The 22,528-nt window shown below is 42.4% G+C and overlaps 1 protein-coding gene and 1 non-coding gene across 2 annotated transcripts in view; both read left to right on the top strand.

The window, feature by feature from the left end:
* Positions 1 to 1,692: 1,692 nt before the first annotated feature.
* CELF2 (CUGBP Elav-like family member 2) overlaps positions 1,693 to 22,528 on the top strand; it is a 452,584-nt gene continuing 431,748 nt past the window's right edge. The window contains exon 1 of the mRNA XM_038740993.1: positions 1,693 to 1,798. Within this exon, the coding sequence (XP_038596921.1) occupies positions 1,746 to 1,798 (53 nt within the window). The 5' untranslated portion in view covers positions 1,693 to 1,745. The remainder of the gene's footprint in view (positions 1,799 to 22,528) is intronic.
* On the top strand, positions 9,139 to 9,276 carry LOC119921179. Its single transcript, XR_005448485.1, has one exon. It is a non-coding gene; the product is annotated as a small nucleolar RNA SNORA7 (small nucleolar RNA).

Genomic DNA, 22,528 nt, shown 5'->3' with positions numbered 1-22,528 from the left:
GGTAAAAACTACATGCATTGCAGACATTGTTATTGCACCAGTTCTGTACCATAAGATTAAAGGTGGTACATGAATATTTATTCATTGTTATGTGTCATTACTGGATGGTTCGTGTCTCATAACGGTTCAAAAGCAAAGCTGAATTACCCAGGGAGCCTTTAACAAAAGAGATAGAAAATCATCTTGAACTTTGGCAGCAGGTAAGTGCCCTTTCAGGGATTGTGTGAAGACAAAATGAAGACCCATATTGTAAGAAGCCCATCCAATTCCAAACTGATGGCTGAGGGACTATTGTACGGCTTGTGATAAGTAACTGTTCTCTGTGCCTGCTGGGAGCAGAACAAGGGGTGAGAGGTGAAGGAGCTTGAGGTTAAGAAGAACATCCAGACTGAGAGGGTTGTGAGGTAAGAATATATAATCAAGGAAGCTTTCTCCTTTCCTGGAGTTTTTAAAATACAGATTGGACAACTACCTTTCTGGGATGGTTTAAGTAAGACTTTGGAAGGAGGTAGTGGGATGGGCTAAATGACCTCTCTTGCTCCATTCCAGATGGTGGTGTGTTATTTCATTCTGTGATGCCCTTGGTAAGAAATGATTAAGCAGTGCATAAAGAGGGCAGTCAATAAATGAAGGCTTAACTGAGCAAAAGGACTCCAGAAAGAAAAACTTAATAGTACTTAAAACTTACGAACTCTCTCAGTTTCTCTCGTTCTCTTTCCCTCTCACTTTCTCATACATATGGGATATGGACTGTGTCCAACCTGAGTAGTTTTTACCTACCCTAATGCTTAGTACACTGCCTGGCACATAGTAAGTGCTTAACAAATACCACAAAAAAAGTCAACCTTCATGCTTTGAGCATGAAGATGAGACACTGGAATTCAGGAAAAGAAAGAAAATGCACTACTGACCTCCTGATAACATCCTTGATATGAAAGTATTTTAAGACCTTATCAGGAGAATGATTTGTTTTTAAATACTGGGGGATGGGGGTGAGGCACTATATTCTGAGGAAACAGCACACAGCTCTGCCTGATATACAGAGGGATTGTTTTGCTTTTCATTTTTCATTCCTCAATGAAGGAGGGTGAGAAGGGAAGAGCAGTGGCTTTATGCCTTTTTTTGTAAACCCAATGGACATTCCCCCCCGCCCCCCAACCATCCCAAGATAATTTCATATATGTAGAACAGTTTCTGAGGAGAGAGGGAAAGCTGCAATTTCAAGTCCTCTCCATGTGTCCAAGAACCCAAACTCTGAATAAAGAAACCTAAACAGCCGTTTGAAAGGAAGATGAAAGCAAACCCTAGAGGCAGGAGAAATATCCCAGAGGAGGAGAAGACTGCAGCTTGCGGTAATCTGTAAATGATTGCTGGCAAAGTCTAGAGGCTTCAGGCTTGATCTGTGTTTGTTCCAAAAGAAAGCCGAGGAGGACGGTGTTAATAAAGAGAGATTTAACTGAGAGCTGCGCTTGGAATAAAGTGGGCTACAAAAAGGTCAAATTTGATCAGTTGGAGCAGATTACAAGGGCTTTAAAAGGTAGTGGTGGAGAAATGAAGCTGGGTCTGTGAAGTAATAGAGCACAAGATTGATTTTGGGGGTGGAGAAAAGCTGGGACAAGTGCTTATCAGCCGGAGGAGGAGGAAGAGCAAGTCTGGGTTTGTTGTCATTCCCAGCCTGAGCCGAGTACTCGCCCTCTCCCTCCTTTGCTTTCTTCGTGCTTCGCCTTCTCTCCTGGCTTTGGACGATGGTTTCCATAATCACTGACTTGGATCCTCTGAAAGACTGGAAAGTTTTAAGGTAGGCCTGTGGTTTCTTCTTCTGCTTAAAGTTGCTTGGATACTCTCAAAATTAACTGGAACTTTGGGTGATAATTGGAGGGCAAGATATGAGTGCTCTCTTGTAGTTAGATCTCTTGAAGAGACCCCCCCCCCCCCAAAAAAAAAGCCAAAAAGCCTAGAAGCAGATGTTTAGAAAGGCTCTGGGGAGTGTTTAAAATATCCATCACAGTGTTGAGCTATAGCTAGGAAATGCTGATGATTTTTAAAGAGAGAGCGCTCTGAAAATTGGTTTCTGACGTGTGTATATGTGAGTAGATACATGCATACATAAATGTGTATGGCTGTCCTTCATGAATAGTTTGACAAAAGAGATGATCACCACTAACTCTTTTTCCTGTTGTGTGTCAGGATGAGTTGGGGAAGTTTGCAAGAGTGAATGAAAGACGAGAAGCTGTTTACTTACCATTACCCCTTTAAGGGTTAGAAAGCAGAAGCGTCCTTTTTTTTCCTTCTCCTGTGGCAGTTTGTATTGGAAACTTTAGGAGAGAAATGTACAACAAATCCAGCTGAGTGAGGTATGTGATGTGGAATTTCCTAGAATAGCCTGCTGGAGACACAGAACAGGGGGTGCTAAAAGTGGCTAAAAGTTTTCACGGGACCTCTCCATTACCTGCCACTGAGATGTCAAAAGTGCATTTCAAAGTGAAAAGTTCACAGCAGATGGATAAGCCTAGCCTACTGCTACATCTACTGCCCCAGAGAAAGCTTTATTGGCAATCATTTTAATAAAGGAATGTCTACCCTGTAGGTGAACTAGGTTAAAAACTGATCGATGCAACGCCTTGTTTTCCCATACAGCATGTTTGACTTGGATCCCAGCCAAGTCCTAAGTAAGCAGCACCAGGTAATCGGTATTTTGTTTATTATGGTGATTTAATTCACCTTCATGATGAGCATATTTTCAAATACCTAAAGATCCCAGGTGAAGGAAGCAGGCAAGCAGTTTTGTTTCACTGTAGTATTTGTTAAGCACTTGCTACATTCCAGGACCTGTGCTAAGTGCTGGTTTAGAGACAAACTAATCAGGTTGGACACAGTATGTGTCCCACGTGGGGCTCACAGTCTTAATCCCCTTTTCACAGATAGGTAACTGCAGTACAGAGAAGTGAAGTGACTTGCCAAAGATCACAGAGCAGACACGTGGCAGAGTCAGGATTAGAACCCAGGTCCCCTGACTCCCAGGCTTGTGGTCATTGTTGTAAAATTTATGCTCCCTTTGACAGCCAGTGTGATTAAAACCACCTCCCCCACAGCTCCTTGCATGTTTCGTGGTCTCATGTTCAAATTTTTTGTTTCCCAAAAGGAAGGTGCATCCAGTCCTTTCTTATTTACAGAATCAGGATTGAGTATACATCTGTATGACCATGGCCGAGCATCTGATATCAGCTCTAGAAATGTGCTTCACCTGTATTTTTTTCTTTTGCATTTTAAAGTAAATAACTTTTTGATAACTTGTGCTTTGAAGTAAAAAGCATCTGAAAAATGAAGGCTTTCAAGGCCGACCATTGGCTGATTGAGTGTTTCGTTCTCTCTGTTACTACAAGAGCATGTTGAATCTCTGTCTGGCTCCTGGTGTCCTATACAGCCACAGTAAGAGTGAGGGCTTGAAAATCTAGCATTCCAGAGTATTTTCAGAGTTGTCATTCGAGAGTCCCTGGGCTGCTGATCCGATCCCGCTTTCTCACCCCAACTGTAAGTGGGGTTTATTCTAAGACTGAATGATCTGCAAACAAGGCTAGGAAGTAGCTGATGGTGTGTTGGCTGGACCAGGGATAAGTCACAGGTTTAATTTGCCGGGGTTCCTTTAGGTCGTTATAGCAGTTAAGCTCTCACATACCTTACCTTGCGGTGGCCTGGCTCTTCTGTGCTTTATGTAGGCAGGAGCATGAGACACGTGGAAGCCAGCTCCAAACCATTGCAACTTCCAGAGCCTTTCTATGAGAATCCGGGGTTTCCTTGGGGAGGAAGCTGGGCCCCGGGGCCCGGAGAGGGGTGGCAGTTGGTGGGAGGCCAGGGAAGGCAGCCAGCAGTGGTTGGAGTGGAGTGATCCACAGAAACAGCAGCTGCAAGGAGAAGCAGAGTGGGGTAGTGGAAAGAGCAGGGACCTGGGATTCAAAAGACCTGAGTTCTGATCCCACCTCTGTCACATAATTATGGTATTTAAGCGCTTACTATGTGCTAAGCCCTGTTCTAAGCACTGAGGTAGGTACAAGTTAATCAGGTTGGACACAGTCCCTGTCCCACATTGGGCTCACATTCTTAATCCCCATTTTTTATGGAAGAGGTAACTGAGGCACAGAGAAATTAAGAAATTTGCCCAAGGTCACACAGCAGACAAGTGGTAGAGCTGGGATTAGAACCCATGACCTTCTTTATCCTAGACCCATGCTCTACCCACTACACCATTCTGCTTCTCCTACTAGCCTAGTAGAGTAGCATTGTCCACAGCTGTGCCTCAGCTACCCCCCAAAGATGCTCTCCAACTTGGGACAGGGCTTTTGCCCATCAGCCCCAGCCCAAGAGCAGCATGATACGGTGAACTTGGCATGAGTATGCTCCAACCCAGACCTGAAAGTCCAAGCTTTTAGACTAGGGCGAGGTAGGCTGAACCAGACAGTCTTACTTCTAAAGCGTTTGTATATTTCTTTAAAAATTGCCCTGGTTAGCCTATAAAAACTCAGGTCTGCCCTGGCTAAACCAGGCCAGATGGTCAGCCTAATAATAGGGAAGAAAATCATGAGGGAAGATGAAGGCCTGATGGAGATGAAAGACGCTTCTGATCCCTTATGTGATAAACACGATTGGCCATTAGAAGCGATGAGCCCTGGAGTATTGCAAAGATCAATGAGGTTTGGCATCATGTGACTGGCTGAGAGGTTGGTCATACACGTGGAAGTTGCCTGGAGGACATATTTGATTGACTGTATCCCTTAAATGTTTAGATGAGTCTTGAAACTCTAGCAGGATGCATTTCTGTCTGCTCTTTTCTCAGAGCACGTCTAAAACTCTCTTTTAGCAAAACAGGACTTCTCCAACAACAGGGCTAGAACAAGATGTGCCATGTTTTAGAGTCACGGATTGGCCTGGTTCCTTTCCGTTATTTTCTTTGTTTCTTCCTGTCCACAGTCCTTGTTATGTACACAATATGTCTCCCACATTGCATACCAAATGCAAGGAGGCTATTCTGTTGCCTTTTGAAGGAGTGACATGTACAGTCACCTCGGAGTTCTAATTGTATGCCATGTTGAAGAGGCACTGTTTAGGAGTGGAAAATGGTCACTTCATGCTAACATCCCTCTATGCTACCTCCTTCCTTGATCCACTCCCACCACCAAATGTGACAGCTTCTACCTGCTGCTTTTCCTTTTCTCAGAGAAGCTGCGAAGACCCATGAGCTAAGGATTTCAAGGCTATCTGGTGGGAGTTACTACCTTCTGGGCTTCTGTTTTTACAAGTTTGCTAGGTCCCTTCCTTGCTCCATCCTAACCCAACTTTTCCCAGTTCCCAGATGTTGACTTCAACCCCATCTTTCAGCATCCCAAACTCACCCCTCTGTTTCCCTGGTCCCTTAGGAAACCCACTCTTATGCTTCCACTGCTTGTGGTCGTTGCCTTCTAAGGCTGAAAAGTTGGGAAACTGAGGCTGGATTGGGATTATGGGGAGAGAGCAGAGCAAGATGGGGAGGGAGATCCAATGTCAAAGAGACTCCTGAAGGGATTTCCCCCTCCCCATCAGCAACATCTCCTCTGCCCCACTGCCTTTACTCTTCCTAGCCCTCTCCAGGCTGGCCCCAGTCACACAAAAATCTGTTTTACTTTGGTGCCTGGAGGATTCAAAATGTAAGTTAACTTGGAAAATGTCATATCTCTTGAGACCATCTGTTACCCCGGTAGGTGTTCAAATTATTCTAGACTTGCTTCAGAAAGGTCTTGAGCCGAATACCAGCCAGTCAGGACACAGATCTAGGAGGTGCACATCTACTTTCTTCTTTCAGAGGAAGCTTATAAATGAATCTCAAAGGTCAGTTCACTCCCCTGGAAAGAAGTACTGAATCCAGGATTCATTCTGTTGGGCAAAGGAAAGGAGAGCAGTCACAGCAAGGACACAAGAAAATAAACTCAGAATCATTCATTCATTCAGAACTATTTACTAAGCAACTGCTGAATTTAGAGCTCTGTACTAGGTTCTTGGGAAGGTGTATAGTCTCAAGTAGAGAAGGTAAGATTTTGGGTAAAAGTGAAGTACCCTGGTCTAGTGGAAAGAGTGTGAACCTGGGAGTTAGGGGGCCTGGACTCTAATCCTAGCCCTGCTACTTGCTAACCCTGATAAAGTATCTTGAATCTATTTTAACTAATGGTATTTATTGAACACTGAGTACTGTACTACAGTATGGTACAGAGAGAAGCAGCATGGCTTAGTGGAAAGAGCTAGGGCTTGGGAGTCAGAGGTCATGGGTTCTAATCCTGCTCCGCCGGTCATCAGCTGTGTGATTTTGGGCAAATCACTTCTCTGTGCCTCAGGTACCTCTACTTAAAATGGGGATTAAGACTGTGAGGCCCATGTGAAATGACCTGATAACCTTGTATCTACCCCAGTGCTTAGAACAGTGCTTGGCACATAGTAAGTGCTTAACAAATACCATCATCATTATTATTATGATTAGTAAGTGCTTGAACGAGAACAATGCAGTGGAATTCAAAGATATTTCACCTCCCAAATCAAACTTGCTCTCTTAAATATCTATTCCCCCTTTTCCATTTAGTCTTCTCAGTCCCACCCTGCCCACAAAATGGGGGAATGAGATGTACATCTTTCCCTGGGTGGTCTCTGTGAACCAGGAGTAGAATAAAAACAATCTGCACCCCGCTGAATGGGATTTTTGCTGATCCACTGTGGATTGACAGTCACATGATTTGGGACTTGAGTATTTGCAATCCACCCTGGCCTGTTATTGTTTTGGTTCACAGTGACATAACTCCCCTTTTCTCATTCGATTCCACTGGTTAATCCAATCTTACATGGATTCACACACCTAGAGTTGGGAACAGCTGAACAGAGATGGAGATTCAATGGGCAAGCAATGCATTCAAACCTTAGAGGCAGGAGAGAGTTTGGTGGGATTGGAGTGATAGGGTTGGGAGGTTGCAGAAAGGAGGGAGAAATTACGTCGGTTTTGTGGATGAAGAAGTGGAGTTTCAGAGAGATTCATTTAACAGTTACTGTACTGCAGTTGGGGATTGGAGTTCAGGTTTCCTCATTTCCACTCCAGGAACCTCTCACCTGATCTCTGTTGTAGGCATTCTCTGCTGAAATGGAGGGCAACATAATTGTGCTCCCATTTAATGTATTTTTCAATAGCAAGTATTCTAATAGCTGAAGATAAATGTCTTGGCCAAAGCACTATTACTGAACTACTCATACTTTTAGAAGCTTAGTTTTTTGCTAGGTCTGCAGTCAGGACTCAAGTTCTCCAGTGAATAGAGCTACATTAAACTTTTATTCCCTCATTAAAAATGTTTTTCTTGGCCATTTATTTTGTCTCTTGCTTATTCTCTGCATGTCATCATTCAGTAAAATCAGAATAATCCAGACAGACCAAATATTAGATAGGAGGAATAGCTAAGTAGTTGCTTAGGAACTTCAAACCTGAAACTTGCTTGGCTTTTTAAAAATAAAAATGGTATTTGTTAACTGCTTACTATGTGCCAGGCACTGTACTAGAAACAAGCCAATCTGGTTGGACACAATCCACGTCCCACACGGTGCTCACAGTCTTAATCCCCATTTTTCAGATAAGGTAACTGAGGTACAGAGAAGTAAGGTGACTTGCCCAAGGTCGCACAGCCAACAAGTGGTGGAGCCAGGATGAGAACTCAGGTCTTTTGACTCCCATCAGACCAATGCTGTTTCCTGTAAGCCACACTGCTTCTCACACTGCCTGTTCTTGGTCTTCCTCCTCCTTTCCCCTTCCAGTTACCCTTTGCCAAAACTGAGCCCAATCTTTTGTAATCCTCATTTTTATTCTATGATGAGGAACATTCTCAGCTTCCCAAGAATAGTGCATGTGTTCATATAGGAGCACCTTTCTCTCACATCTTTCTCTTTCATTGACTGGGAACTCTGATCTCCAAACTATAAAATAAAAGTTTAAAGTTGCATCTGCACGCAGAAAGGTGCTGGTTTTGCCATCTTGATCCATAAAACCTCTCATTAATGAGAGTTTCGACAAGTGGTAAGTTAAACCTGACTCTGGAGAGCCATTGAAGATGCCTTAGTGCTGGATAGAGCACTGTTTTACGTGAGGATCTTGGAGCTTTTTTCTTTTTATTTCTGATTAAAAGGATTCATCAGATGAAATTTCCACCTTCCTTTGTATTTTAGGGTGATACTGAGAGCTTCCCTTTTGCTTCTGACTTTAGCTAAACCCATTTAAAAAGAATTCGCTGAAAGCCTAATCTCCCCTGATTACAGCAATCAAAATGTTTCTGGGGTATTGAGTGTATTTTGCAAATACAGGATTTAATTATGACACTTTACATGTCCCTTTGCCTATAATTATTTCTCTCTGCCTATTGCACATACTGAATAGCCGAGAAGGGGGTCTGTATTGGGGGGAAAATGAACACACCTGGAGCTTGGACTGGCCGGTTAACTAGAGACGTGCCTATGGGCAGATTCAGGAAATAAGACGCAACTTAAAAATGCAATCTAGTTTCTTACGATACATGGGATAAATAAACTTTGTGCTGCTTGGTCTAATTATATTCTACTAATTTGCTGCCTTGCTTTTTCCATTAAACTCTCCCCAGGTAATTGCATTTTACAGCATAGGGTTTGGTATATTACAGATTGAGGTTATGGATTAAATTTAAGTACAGACTATAAAAATATGCCATGTAACCATGGGAAGTATTAAAGTTTCCAAGAATGAAAACTATCCTGTGTGTGTGAGAGACAGAGAGAGAGAGTGTGTGTGCTTGATGATCCCTTGGACAAAATGGGTATTATTGTCAAGGGGGAATAAAAAGGAGGTGCTACCAGTGATGAATTAGGGTATTATGAATCCTTAGGTATTAGAAGGAGCATTCTGCTTTCTAGGTAACTGAACAGCCAGGTTTCACGGTCTCTTAATCTAGGAGTTCACTTTCCTGGATCAAGACAGTCTAGAGAAGTACTGTGGCCTAATGGAAAGAGCCCAATCAATCAGTCAATCATTTATTGAGTGCTTACTGGGTGGGCAGAACACTGCACTGAGCACTTGGGAGTGTCCAATATAAGAGAGTTGGTAGACTCAATTCTCCCCTCTCAGGGTCGCACCTGGAGAGTTTCCTGTATTCTACCAGTCTCAATTACGGGAGGGAGAGTCAAGCAGAGGCCTACCCTTTCCATTCCTAGCTTGGGCATTGGCTAGCAAGTGGAAGGCAATCTGCTACATGTCAAAACTCACCTATGCTGGGCGGCAGCAGCAGCATGGGAGAGAGTCAAGGGTGGAGACTCCAGTTGACTGCGCGGAAGGAGGCAATGGTAAACCACTTCTGTAATTTTACCAAGAAAACTATGGATCCACTACCAGAACAATTGCAGTTGGAGGTGTGGCGTTCTCAGAGAGATCCATCTAAGGTGTTGCTATGAGTCGGAGATAACTCGATGGCACAAGACAAGACTCTATTCCCCAGTAGACTACCCAGAACCTCCTCCTGGTTCAACTGTGCCATCTTCCAAGCACCCCCTTTAAATTCCACCTCTTCCAAGAAGCCTTCCCTGACTAATTTCTTAGACTCCAAGTCATGACAACCCAACAGTTACCATCAGCACTCATGGCTTTATTCCCACCCTCATCACTTATTTATATATGCACATCCATTTGTGCATTCAATTATCTAGTCAACCATTTCATACTCACCTGCTGGTGATACCATTCAGTCCTTGTTCTTGCTTCTGTACCGCTATTTGTGCACAATTTATATCTGCCTGTCTCACCAACTAGATTGTAAACTTCCAGGGGATCAGGAACTGTGTCTTTTGCTTTAGCTGTGAGCTCCCATGTGCTTAGTACGGTGCTCTGTAAATCGCACTGACTGATAGGAGAAGGAAAGGGTGCTATAGCTGGGGTAAGGGAAGGAGCATCATTGATGCCTGGAAACTCCTCTGCATGCTTTGACAGGAGTAGAGAAGCAGTGTGGCCCACTAGATAGAGTATGGACCTGGGTTCTAATCCTGGCTCTGCCACTTGTCTGCTGTGTGACCTTAGGCAACTCACTTCACTTCTCTGTGCCTCAGATAGCTCATCTGTAAAATGGCGATTTACTGAGCCCTGGGCGGGACAAGGACTGTGTCCAACCTGATTAGCTTGTATCTAACCCAGCAATAAAAGTACAGTGGCTGGTACATTGTAAGTGCTTAACAAATACTATAAAAAAGCAGAAATTAATCAATTCTTGCAGATTTTTGGTAAACCACAGGATGACCTTTCACCTTGACCCTTTATATATATCCTGGAAGGATTTTATTACTGGAAGAAGAGATACCAGATCCTTCTCCTGCCTAGGATGAATTTCCCAGCCTCTTCTCCTGTGCAGTGCACATTGAGGTCAGGATTGAGGTCCCTTCCCCAATTTCTACTCTAAAAATAACACCATTCAGACTTTCTCCCAAAAAGCACTTGGCATGTATTTTCTCATTTATGTTAACAATATCCCATGAGGCTGACGTAAACTGAGATTATTCTCCTCATTTTACACTGGGGGAAATGAGGGCACAGAGAGGTCAAGTGACTTGCCTAAAATCCCACTGTGAGTTGACGGCAGAGTCAGAGTTAGAACTTAAGCCTCCTGTCTCCAGTCCAGGCTTCTATCCTCTGGGCTAAGCTGCCATATGCAGTGTGAGAGATCAAAGCTTCCTTTTATATTCATTCATTCATTCTATCGTATTTATTGAGCGCTTACTGTATGCAGAGCACTGTACTAAGTGCTCAGGAAGCACAAATTGGCAACATAGAGAGATGGTCCCTACCCAACAACAGGCTTACAGTCTAGAAATTGTTTTAAATATTTTATATATGTATATTATATATATTTTTACATATATAAAAAGTTTATGTATTTCATAATAGTAGAGATGTTAATATTTGCATTGGCATTACTTGAGCACTTATTGGGTGCATTGCCCTGGATTAAGCAGCCCCACTGGGGACAATGCATCGCATTACATACTTGGAAAAGCATACAGCAGAAGCACGAACACATGCCCTAAGCACAGAGATCTTCCAGTCTGTATTGCTGTTGCAGGAAAGTCAGAGCAAACCTTAGCCGTGGAGCATCAGCCCACTTAGAGCATTTAGCTCTCTAAAAATGGGATTGTAGACTTTCAGCGCATTACACGTACAGGAAATGAAAGGCAGAGGACTGGTTTCCTTTACGTTTCTCCACAAATGGCTGAGCACACAGGTTGCCTTTTGGAGTCTGTCCTTAATGCATGTTGAGGAGGATGAGTAGGGTAAACTATTCAAGCAGCTACCAAGGCTGAATCTAAACTTGGAGGGAAAAGTTTCTTGAGGTTTATTCTTGATTTAAACACTGGGAAGAAAGGTGCTTCTTGACTAAAAAGTGATCTGGTGAAAGAGGATATTGGGCCAAAAATGTAGTAGATTGATATTAAGTGTTTTTGAATTCCAGGAAAATATTATTACTCTTATTATTGATAATAATAAAATGATGACGTTTATTAAGCACTTGAATGCCAAGCACTGTACTAAGCAAGATAATCAAGGCCCACATGGGGCTTAGAGTCTAAGTAGGAGAGAACAGGTATTGAATCCTCAGTTTGCAGATGAGGGAAATGAGGCACAGAGAAGTTAAGGGACACTCCTAAAATCACACAACAAAGTGGAGGAATCAAGATTAGAACCCAGATCCTTTGACTCCCAGGCCAAGGCTTTCAAGTTTAGCATTTGCTGCCTTGCAACTGGACAAGTCTCCAGCTTCTCAATCTAATAGCTATCAAAGCCAGATGCTGCAGAAACTAATACAAAAGGCCCATTTGATCCCTCCCATTGAGATGGGATACCCTAGTGAGACCTCTTTCTGCTGCAGGTGAGTTTCAACTATGATGTTAATTAATGTAATCATCAGAGGACATGGGTGGGTCTCTCTGGAAGTGTCACCGTCCCTTAAGTAGCAGCAAAGTGGATTTTATCTTGGGAGACATGCTGTCTGGGAAATGACATGGGGAGCCCTTTAGATTGTAAACTCCTTGTAGGCAGGGAATGTGTCTGCCAACTCTGCTGTATTGTACTCTCTCAAGCACTTAGTGCAGTATTCTGCACATAGTAAGTGTTCAATAAATGACTGATTGTTGGGGGAAGAATTGGACTGAGAGCTAAAAGTCCTGGCTTTGTTCCTGACTGGGTTAGCTTGGGTGAGTCAGTCAATCAGTGGAATTTATTGAACATTTACCATTTGCAAAGTATTGTATTGAGCATTTGGCACAGTACAGTAATAATAATAATAATGGCATTGATTAAGCACTTAATATGTGCAAAGCACTGTTGTAAGCCCTGGGGAGGTTACAAGGTGATCAGGTTGTCCCTCAGGGGGCTCACAGTCTTAATCCCCATTTTACAGATGAAGTAACTGAGGCACAGAGAAGTTAAGTGACTTTCCCAAAGTTGCACAGCTAAGTGGTGGAGGCAGGATTTGAACCCATGACCTCTGACTCCAAAGGCCGTGCTCTTTCCACTGAGCCACGCTGCAGTACTGTGGAGTTGGTCAAAACAATCCCTGCCCTCAAGGAGTTTACGTAGTCCCTTCCCCCATCTGAGACTCTATTTTCTTATCAGTAGATTGGGATTAGTAAGAACCAGCCTGTGCCTATCTGGCTCTTTGGGAGACTGTGTGGGATAGTACCACCAAAGGACTTCCCAGAAGTAGGAAACTTTTGGAATAATAATTAGAAAAACCATTATTAATAAGGCTCATGTATTCAGACTCCAGAAGCAGACCACTTTGGTTTTGTTTTCTCAATACCTGAGGAGATTCCTCTCAAAATGTTGTTTTTGGATTCCACATATGAGTTATATAGGTTCACTGAGGAAGAAGTATAAAGTTTAATTTCACAAGCCCCAAAGTAACTGATAGGCAAGCAATAATAATAATAATAATAATAATAATAATAATAATGACATTTATTAAGTGTTTACTACATGCAAAGCACTGTTCTAAGTGCTGAGTAACCCCCTGGACCTCTGGTGTGAGGATGAGGTTTAAAAATCTCACTTTTTTCCTTTTTATTTCTGACTTTTTAACTTAGCTTCATGCACCTCTGAATATTTGAAGAAAGTTTGAGCCTAGTCCTGATGGATAAGACAATATAGGTCACCAATTTTCTGACTATCGACCCATTTATTTGTCCCCTTACCTGGATGACAACTAGCCGGACCAAACAACTACCACTCAATGAGGATACCCTGAAACAGCAGCATTGTTGATGAACAAGATCTCTTGTAGATTGCTAGCAGTTTGATTTTTGAGGCAGTGCTGGACCCAGATAAATCCAGACTGGAGCTCTAAGTATTAGGTATTTCATTAGATTAACCAGGAAGAGTGGGTATTGAGCCTTCAGGATCACCCGATCATATTCTTGGATTGTAGCAAAATCTCTTTAAATTCTCCTGGCCCAAGTCTCTCTCCCTTGTGCTGTCACTCATGAATTCTGAAGGGTGTAAAGTTCTCTGCCAATACATTGCCCTAAAGCAAGGGTTGTTTTGTTCTTTCTTTATCCTGACACTGAGAAAGGATCTCAGGCAAGTTGTTCCCTTGGGGATTTGTGACCTGTATTCCGATACCCCAGCGGAAAGCTAGCTCTATCAATCAGTCAGTCAGTCAGTGGTGTTTAAAGAGCACTTACTGTGTGCAAAGCACTGAACTAAGGGCTTGGGAGAGCACGGTAGATTTGGTAGACATGATCCCTGCCTTCCAGGACTTTACGATTTAGTTGAGGAGACAGGTATTAGAATAAATTACAAGTAGGCGAAGGAGCAGAATATAAAGCTGTGCCCATAAATAAATTGCTTAGGGCATATGGACTCAAATGCATAGGTGGCACAAGGGAGGGAGAGTAAGATGAGGAGATGAGAGATTAGTCATGGAAAGCTTCTTGGAGGAGATACAATTTTTAGAATGGTGGTCTGCCAAATCGTGACTTCCTGTCCTTTTTTTTTGGTAAAGTTAAAGTTATTTCAAAGGGGTATCCCCTAGAGATTTTTCTCCAGCATAGTAGTTCCATAGGGAAAATACACAGAAAGCAATTGTAACTGCCGATACCCAAGACAAGCCAAGGCACGCCCTCTCTTAGAATAGATGGCAAAGACAATTATCCCAGCCCCTAAGGTGGGAATCAAGCAAGCAATCAATCAAACATATTGAGTTCCTTCTTTGTGAGAAACCACAAGAGAGGGAGAAGATCTGATTCCTACCCACAAGGTTCTTATACTCTTGCAAGGCGAAAAAAAAAGAGGTTACCATGGCATCAGAATTGAATGTTTTTAAATCCAGAGAGTCTAAACTAATCTGCCAGTGGGGATCACTTTGGGCAGGCGGTGCGTAAACCCTACCAGGACTTGAACCGTACAGTAGCTGACTGTCAAGGATAAATATAGTTTACTTTTTGCAAGGAATTTAGCAAGTGAAAAAGTAGTCTTTTGACCCCAGTCTGATTGGGGCAAAGTTCAACCCTTGTGCAGTGCAATTGCAAATGTGGTCCAAGCTGTCCAGACCAAGTGCAGTGTGTTTTGGAATAGGGGACTCCTTGTCCAGAGCCTGTCCAGTGCTCTCTGAAGCATGTGCCTGGGAACCAGAGGACCTGGGTTCTAATGCCGGCTCCACTTCTTATCTGCCGTGTGACCTAGGGCAAGTCACTTCACTTCTCTGTGACTCAGTTTCTTCATCTGCAACTCAGTTTCTTCATCTGCAAAGTTAGAATTCAGTACCCATTCTCCTTCCTATTTAGACTGTGAGCCTCATGTGGGACCTGGTTATCTTGAATCTACCCCAGCGCTTAATCCAATGCTTGGCACATCATATTCAGTGCTTAACAAATATTATTATTATTACCATCACCATCATTATCATTATCATTCCTAGTACTTTAAAACTTCATCCGTCAGTATTATTTATTTATCGAGCACTTGGTGCAGAGTACGGCACTCTGTGCTTGGGAGAATCAAATAGGATGAGTAAAGTTTAAATATGAATCCAGATTTCAGGTTACCCTGTCAAACTCTCAGTAGATTTTAAGGTTTCTTTGAGTCCTCCAAACCCTCCCCAATCATTTCAGTTGCACTATTGTTCCACCTCCATGAACTATTACTCAGGGTTCAAAGCAATCACACATTTCAGTAGAAGTAAAGATAATAGTATTTATTAAATACTGTGTTCAGAATTCTGTACTAAGCAGTGGGACTTAGGCATGGTCCCTGGCTCTCAGGGGTTAGACAGGCACATGAGCCCTGTCAGTGTTACCCTAATTTTAATAAGAATTTAAAGAACAAACCCACTTAAAGTTGCTGCTTTCTTCAGCAACAATGTCAGGCATATTTAGGCTCAGTTGATGAACAGGCTGCGAGTACTTTAGCCAAGAGAGGTCAGCCCAGATATGTGCTTAGACTCTTGAGCTGCCAGTAAACATGAGAGAACGTTTAAAACTGCATGAATGGAAAGTTTTATGGTTTTTAACTGTCACAAACAGTTTGTTTGGGGCTAAACAGTTAACTCTCTGACACCTATGCTCTGAAGACTCGACGCTTAGAGCCAAAATGGCGCATTGATGCCAGTATTTATCAAAGGAATTTTGCAGGTCCAGAGGCCTGTTTAGTTGCAAGATCCAGGGCTGATACATATTTTAGTTTAGCTGTGTCCCCCTTGACACAGAGTTTTCTTCAGGACTTGTTTTAATAAGTGTCTTAATTTTAATTCATCCAGACGTTCTTCCTAGTTTCCAAATATCCTTGGAAATGTCAAACTTCAATATTGCACAACTGGGACTGAATTTATTGGGCGATGCCTTCAGGAATACGCCTGGCCTCAAATACTTTGGAGTTCTCTTGAATGTTTTTGCTTTGCTGAGAAAACTTGTTGGGCTTTTTAGGCTTTCAGTGATGAGAGTAATCATTTGGTTTTCCAATCAAGTTTTGTAAGGTTAAAATTTTTTTATGGTATTTTAGTGCTTACTATATGCCAGGCACTGTATGAAGCGCTGAGGTAAATACAAGTAAATCAGGTTGGACACTCTCCATGTCCCACTTAGGTCTCAGAGTATTAATCCCCAGTTTACAGATGAAGTAACTGAGGCACAGAGAATTGAAGTGATTTGACTGTGAAGCGATGCACCGCAGACAAGAGCAGGGAATGTGTCCATTTGTTGTTGTGTTGTACTCTCCCAAGCGCTTAGTACAGTGCTTTGCACACAGTAAGCACAGTGACTACATGTCTTGTTCAGCAGAGAGAGAAGTGTTTAGCTTGCCCAAGGGTCTCTATTAGAGAAAACATCTCTTTATGACCCTGAGCTCACCTACAGGAGAATCAACCCATAAATGGTATTTATTGAGCACTGAATGTGTGCACAGCAGAATACTAAGTGCTTTGGCAAGAACAATACAACAAAGTTGATAGATGCAGTCCCTGTTTACAAAAAGCTTACAATCTAGATGGAAGACAGATATTGAAATAAATTATGAATATATGCTTGTGTTGTGGAGTGAATATCAAACGCTTAAAAGGTACAGATCAAAGGGCATAAGCATTCCAGAAGGGAGAAGGAGTAGGTCATTTCACTTGTAAGATTTTCTTTCTTCATATAAGATTTTTTTTCAAAAAATTTTTCACGAATCAGAGCAAAATAGCTTTCTTCATCTCTATCTGGGGTGATTCCCAGAGATGAGACATTTGTGAGAAGAAGCATGGCAAAGTGGATAGAGCCCGGGTCTGTGAGTTAGAAAGTTATGAGTTCTAATCCCAGCTCAGCCACTTGTCTGCTGTGTGACCTTGGGCAAATCACTTCACATCTCTGTGCCTCAGTTACCCATCTGTAAAATGGGGAATGAGACTGTGAGCCCCACATGGGACAGGGACTGTCCAGCCCGATTTGTTTGTAACCACCCCAGCGCTTAATACAGTGCCTGGCACATAGTAAGCACATAACAAATACCACAAGTATTATTATTATTATTTACAAAGCATACAATTTCTGAAAACTAAATGCAATAGTTTTGTGTCAATTTTAATATTAAATATAGAATTATTATAAAATATTAAAATAAATCAATCTCTGATTTTCTTAGAGAAACTGAAAAGAGTTGATGGTTCTTGGAAACCTCTGAAGAATCTTTTAATGTTGTAAAATTAGATTTATTGGAAAAATGAGCCAAAGAGCACGAATCAGGAGAAAATGGTACACCAAACTGAAGAAGTTCCAGGTGTATCTCCCCAAAGCTGTCCTTTTAATATTTTCAAACATTTTCTCTAGTCCCCAAATCCCTTTTCTCAATTCTTGCCTTTCCTGAGAGCCATAAATAATATGATAGAACATATCCAGAAATTTCCATTGTGCTTTCTTTAACAACCCCACCTGGAGTACTCTAATGGAAATCTCCTGACTTGGATAGGAAAGGGTATGTGCTTAGCCTAGCCTGGGAAAAGTTTTTCAAAGGGCAGTACAAATTGTAGCTATTAAATGCCACTGATTTGAAAAAATAACCAAAACACCCAACAGGAGAATATTGAGGAATTACAGTAATAGAGTGGATCATCAGAGACTGAGTTGCACCATAATCATAGCTATTTTGTACTGATAGTTCTCACTGTAATGCCAGCCTGCTGCTGGCAAACACAAAATAAAATATGTGACATAGTTTATGGAGTATATAGCTCCAGGACAGACTACTCCTTCACTCTTCCTCTTCCTCCTCTGTGTGGCCTTAGAGACTGTTCATATACTACAGTTCAGGCCCTGCAATTCTATTTATAATTCTCCCAACTCACTAATCCTAATTTTTAATCCAAAGTGCACCACAAAGGAAAAGACAAGAAAAAAAAATGCTCATCTCGAAGGAGAGCTCAGTGAAAAACAAGGCCTGCAAGCACTCTGGGTCGTGTTGCTCATGGTATTCACATAAGGAAAATAAGACATTTGTATTCCCTGTACTTTGGCTGGAAAGAGTGTCCAAATGTGTGCTTCCTGTGTATTAGTCATTTGTTGTTGCCTAGCTGCAAAGCACAAATATATTACAAAACTGTTTGTAACAGAATCCTGCCCATCTGCCAATGGGTTTATTCTGTTGAGGTTGTGAGTTGTTGTTCTCAAGGCAGTAGATGTCATCCTGATCCTAAACGTGAAGTGCAGATTAATATACCAGATTTTAATGCCTAAATGGGGTCCAACCTCACGTAAATCTGAGACCGGTTTGAAAGGAACTAAAAAAAAAAAAAAAGATTTCCCTGAAGTACTTGCGAATGCTAAAATAGAATCTCTTGTGACTGCAGAGATGTACAAAATTTACTTCTAAAATGTATTCAGATTCCTCATTGGAAGTTTCACTCCACAGACATTGCCATAGTATAAGTGGTGAGATTTGGAGTTAATCATTGTGGTATTAGTTAAGTGCTTCCTATGTGGTAAGCACTGTACTAAGTGCTGGGATAGAGACAAGATAAGCAGAGTCCCTGTCTTGATCCCAGGTGCAAGGAACAACAGGAAAATGATAATAATAGTAACTGTGGTATTTGTTAAGCACATACTATGCGCCAGGCACTGTGCTAAGTGCTGGAATGGATACAAGCAAACAGGTTGGACATAATTTCTGCCTCATTTGGGGCTCACAGTCTCAATACCCATTTTACAGATGAGGTACTGAGGCCCAGAGAAGTGAAGTGACTTGCCTAAGGTCACACAGCAGAGAGGTGTCTGAGCCAGAATTAGAACCTATGACCTTCTGACTCCCAGGCTTGTGCTCTATCCACTACGCCATACTGAGCCATACTGCTCCTCATGTTCCCCTTCCCACTAGCTGGGAGCCCAAGACAATAATGTTCTGCATTTTAGAGAAGCATTGTGACCTAGTGGAAGAACGCAGGCCTGAGAGTCAGAAGGACCTGGGTTCTTATCCTGACTCTGCCACTTGTTTGCCTTGTGATCATGATCGGTGCCTCAGTTACTTCATCTGTAAAATGGGGATTAAGACTGCAAGCCCCATGTGGGACAAGGACTGTGTCCAACCTGATTTGCTTTATCCACCCTAGGGATTAGTTGTTGTTATTGTTATTATTACCTTCTCCCAGCCAGGAATTGCCTCTCAGGACACAGAGCAGTAGTCTTGCAGAGCCCACCAGGGATCTGATCCAGCCCTCTGGGTCTTGGAGTAACGGCCACCCCATCTTGTCATCTGCTTATAATGTGGCACTTCATGTCCTGAAAGGAGACGTTTCTAGGGACAGACCTTCTTGTCGCTGCAGTGGTACTATTCCTTTAACTGCACTCTCCTTGACTGAGCATGAGGCACTATTGGTCCAGTAGTAGTAGTAAGTTTTTATTGAGTGCCCACTGGGTGCCAAGCACTGTAACAATAATTACAGTATTTGTAAGCACTTTCTGTGTGTCAAGCACTGTTCTAAGCACTAGGTAGGTAGAAGGTTATCAGTTTGGATTCAGTTCCTGTCCCTCTTGGGGCTCGTAGCCTAGGTAGGAGGGAGTAGGATTTAATCCTCATTTTACAGATGAGGAAACTCAGGAGCAGAGTGGTTAAGTGACTTGTCCAAGGTCACAAGGCAGCGAGTGGCCGAGTGGGGAGTAGAACCCAGGTCCCAGGCTGTGCTCTTTCCACTAGGCCACGTTACTTCACTGTACTAAGAGCTTGGGAAATACAAAGCAAAGAAGTGACAGAACCACAGGTTTCTGGGCTCAATCCTGAAAAATCCCAAAGAAGCAGAACTACTCCTGGGTGGGAAATTCAGTCCTTTAATAACTACCCTCTCCCTAACCCCCACCTTGCCCATACTCAAACTCTTTGCAGTTGGACTGGGGAGAGAGGAAGTTTTGTGGCCTAAAACATTTAGTTCTAGTGCTATCTGAAGCATGTCAACATTTAGTCCAGAGATAGGCAGGAATGTAACTTTGAAGAATGAAAATAGATTAGTAGCAGAGTTTGGTGTAGGATATCCATGCCTCCTGCCTCTCTGCCTTGACTGTAATCATGGAGTCATTCTCTAATTTCTTAGAGACAGATCTAGGAATTTATTAGGGATGGTTCACCCTGAAGTATTCAGCGGGCTTGGAACAGATAAATAATTACTTAAATATTTGGATTTTGGTAGGGTTATGCAAGATATTTGGGACTTGGAAATTTCACAAGAGAGTCTTTTCTTCCCCAACCCAAATGGCATTCTGGCTTAGGACACTATGTTTTATAGTCTCTCACTGCTTATTTTCAGAGTCAAAACCAAACAAATAATTGAGGTGAATTGCAAGCATCATTCAGCTTTTTATTTTCCCCAAGTTTGGTATAGAGGGCCAGTAGTTTTCCAACTTTTGATTGATCAGTTACATATTCTTGTGGGTCAGAGAAACTCTGGGCTACTTTGCCTGTCACCTTCTCTATATGATCAACTCAGTTGTCAAACCTGTTTTCAAACAAATAAATGAAAGGGAAAAAAATCCAGAAAGAATGACCACTCCGCAGAACTCGAAGAAAAAATAAGGTCTTGATGTATGCCTCCGGGTCAAAACAATGATTCTCTGACTGCTTTTTCTAGAAATAAAGTTGTGAGGAAAATGAACTGTGTTATTGCAAATGAAGTAGTACACACTATCCTTCTGGAGAAGGCCAAATCATCTCCTCTGAGGTAAACATCCACAATTATGGTTTGGGCTCCTTTATGCCCAGCAAAGGGAACATGGGGACAATTTAGAAGAAATGGTTCTATTAAGTGCCTGTTAATCAGCCATGGCAGTAAGCATGTGTCCACTAACGCCAGTAAATAAGCTGTCTCTTTTTGTTGTTTGGATTAGTATTTTGGGGGCATTTGTTAAGCCCATACTATGTGCCAGGAACTGTACTAAGTGCTGGGGTAGATACAAGATAATTAGGTTGGGCATAGTCCGTGTCCCATGTGGGTCTCACGGTCTTAATCCCCATTTTACAGATGAAGTCACTGAGGCACAGAGAAGTTAAATAACTTGCCCAAGCAGCGGAGCCAGGTTTAAAGCCCAGGTCCTCTGACTCCCAACCCAGTGCCCTTTCCATTAGGCCACACTGATTCTAGTAGTAGTAATCGTACTTGCTTAGCACTTACCGTGAGCAGAGCACAGTGCCGAGTCCTGGGGAACGAACACGAAGTTGGGAATTTGACATGGTCTCTGTCCCTCATGGGGCTCAAAGTCTAAGAATAAAAACAGGGAAAGAGGACTGGCAATGGACATTTAGGGAGAGATGGACAAAACACTAAGACAACAGAAAAGCCAAAACCAATCAGTAGAGCACTGTGGCTTCAAGGAGCAGAATTTAAGGCTCCTCACAGTTCTGAGTCCGTAATCACAATCGCAGACCCTGTGACTGCTACAGCAGCACAGCCGCAGTTTTCTTGAGGTTGTGTGACTCCAGGACCGTGCTGCTCTTACTGTCATTAAGCATGTCACCTCTGAATCACAAAGTAGCGTCAGACCAGAGTGTAGCACCAGAGAGGTGACCTCTGCAGGGAACAACCCCAAGACCTGTGTCCTGCATTTGTAGATTGTACAGAAACATTTGGCAATGTATCCACAAGCCTTAGATCTGGCAATTACTGCCATTTAGGCTTGCAAATTCACCTCACCTTCAGACCATTAAGCTTAGCAGTTTATCCAAATTAAAGAGGAAAGAACACTACTTTCTTCTACTTCCCATATACTCCTTCGGAAGCCGGTCGGACAGGCCAGCCAAAACGACAGTTTGGTGGACTGGTGAATTTGTGGACATTGCCAAACAGATACACATATGCATGTGCATTGCTAAAAACCTGGTATTGGGAATGCATTTGGTTCATATTGTTAAAGCTATTTACAGTCTCAGTGATTTTTCTAGAATAAATTTTCTTAACAGGGAGGGGATTCCCTCCTAGAAAGGAATAGTAAATTCATGAAACCACTTTTTTCTCTTCTTACCCTAAAGGTATACAGGTCCATCAGATAACTGGGAATTGCAATTTCCTGCTATATATTGTGCATATCAGTTCAGATTAAATCCTTTTGAGGAAATTTCATTTCCTCTTTCTATATGAAATTGCCCTCTTAAACAAGTACATCTTAGGTAAAAGCTTTTTTATTTGATCTTTTCAATTCCCTCTTGATTGCTGGAAGACAGTGTGGCCATGAACGAGGCCATGCTGTCAGGGTTGTGAGTTAAGCCAATCTGAATATTTAAAGCTGTTGCTGGGATCTCAGCCCCGATCGAGAGTTCAGATTGTCTCATTAGCAATGGGAAACAGGCTCAGAGGTAGACTGTAAATCCTCCTGGAATGTTAGCTCCTTGTAGGTAGGGATTGCATCTACCAACTCCATTGTATTGTACTTTTCCAAGGGCTTGATTCCATGCTCTACACAAAGTCCTCAATAAATACCACTGATTAATGTCATGTTAGACTGTAATATGGTATGCGAGATTATA

This window comes from Tachyglossus aculeatus, assembly GCF_015852505.1.
Source record: "Tachyglossus aculeatus isolate mTacAcu1 chromosome 12 unlocalized genomic scaffold, mTacAcu1.pri SUPER_6_unloc_1, whole genome shotgun sequence".
NCBI lineage: Eukaryota > Metazoa > Chordata > Mammalia > Monotremata > Tachyglossidae > Tachyglossus > Tachyglossus aculeatus.
This window is presented reverse-complemented; position numbering and strand designations above follow the sequence as displayed.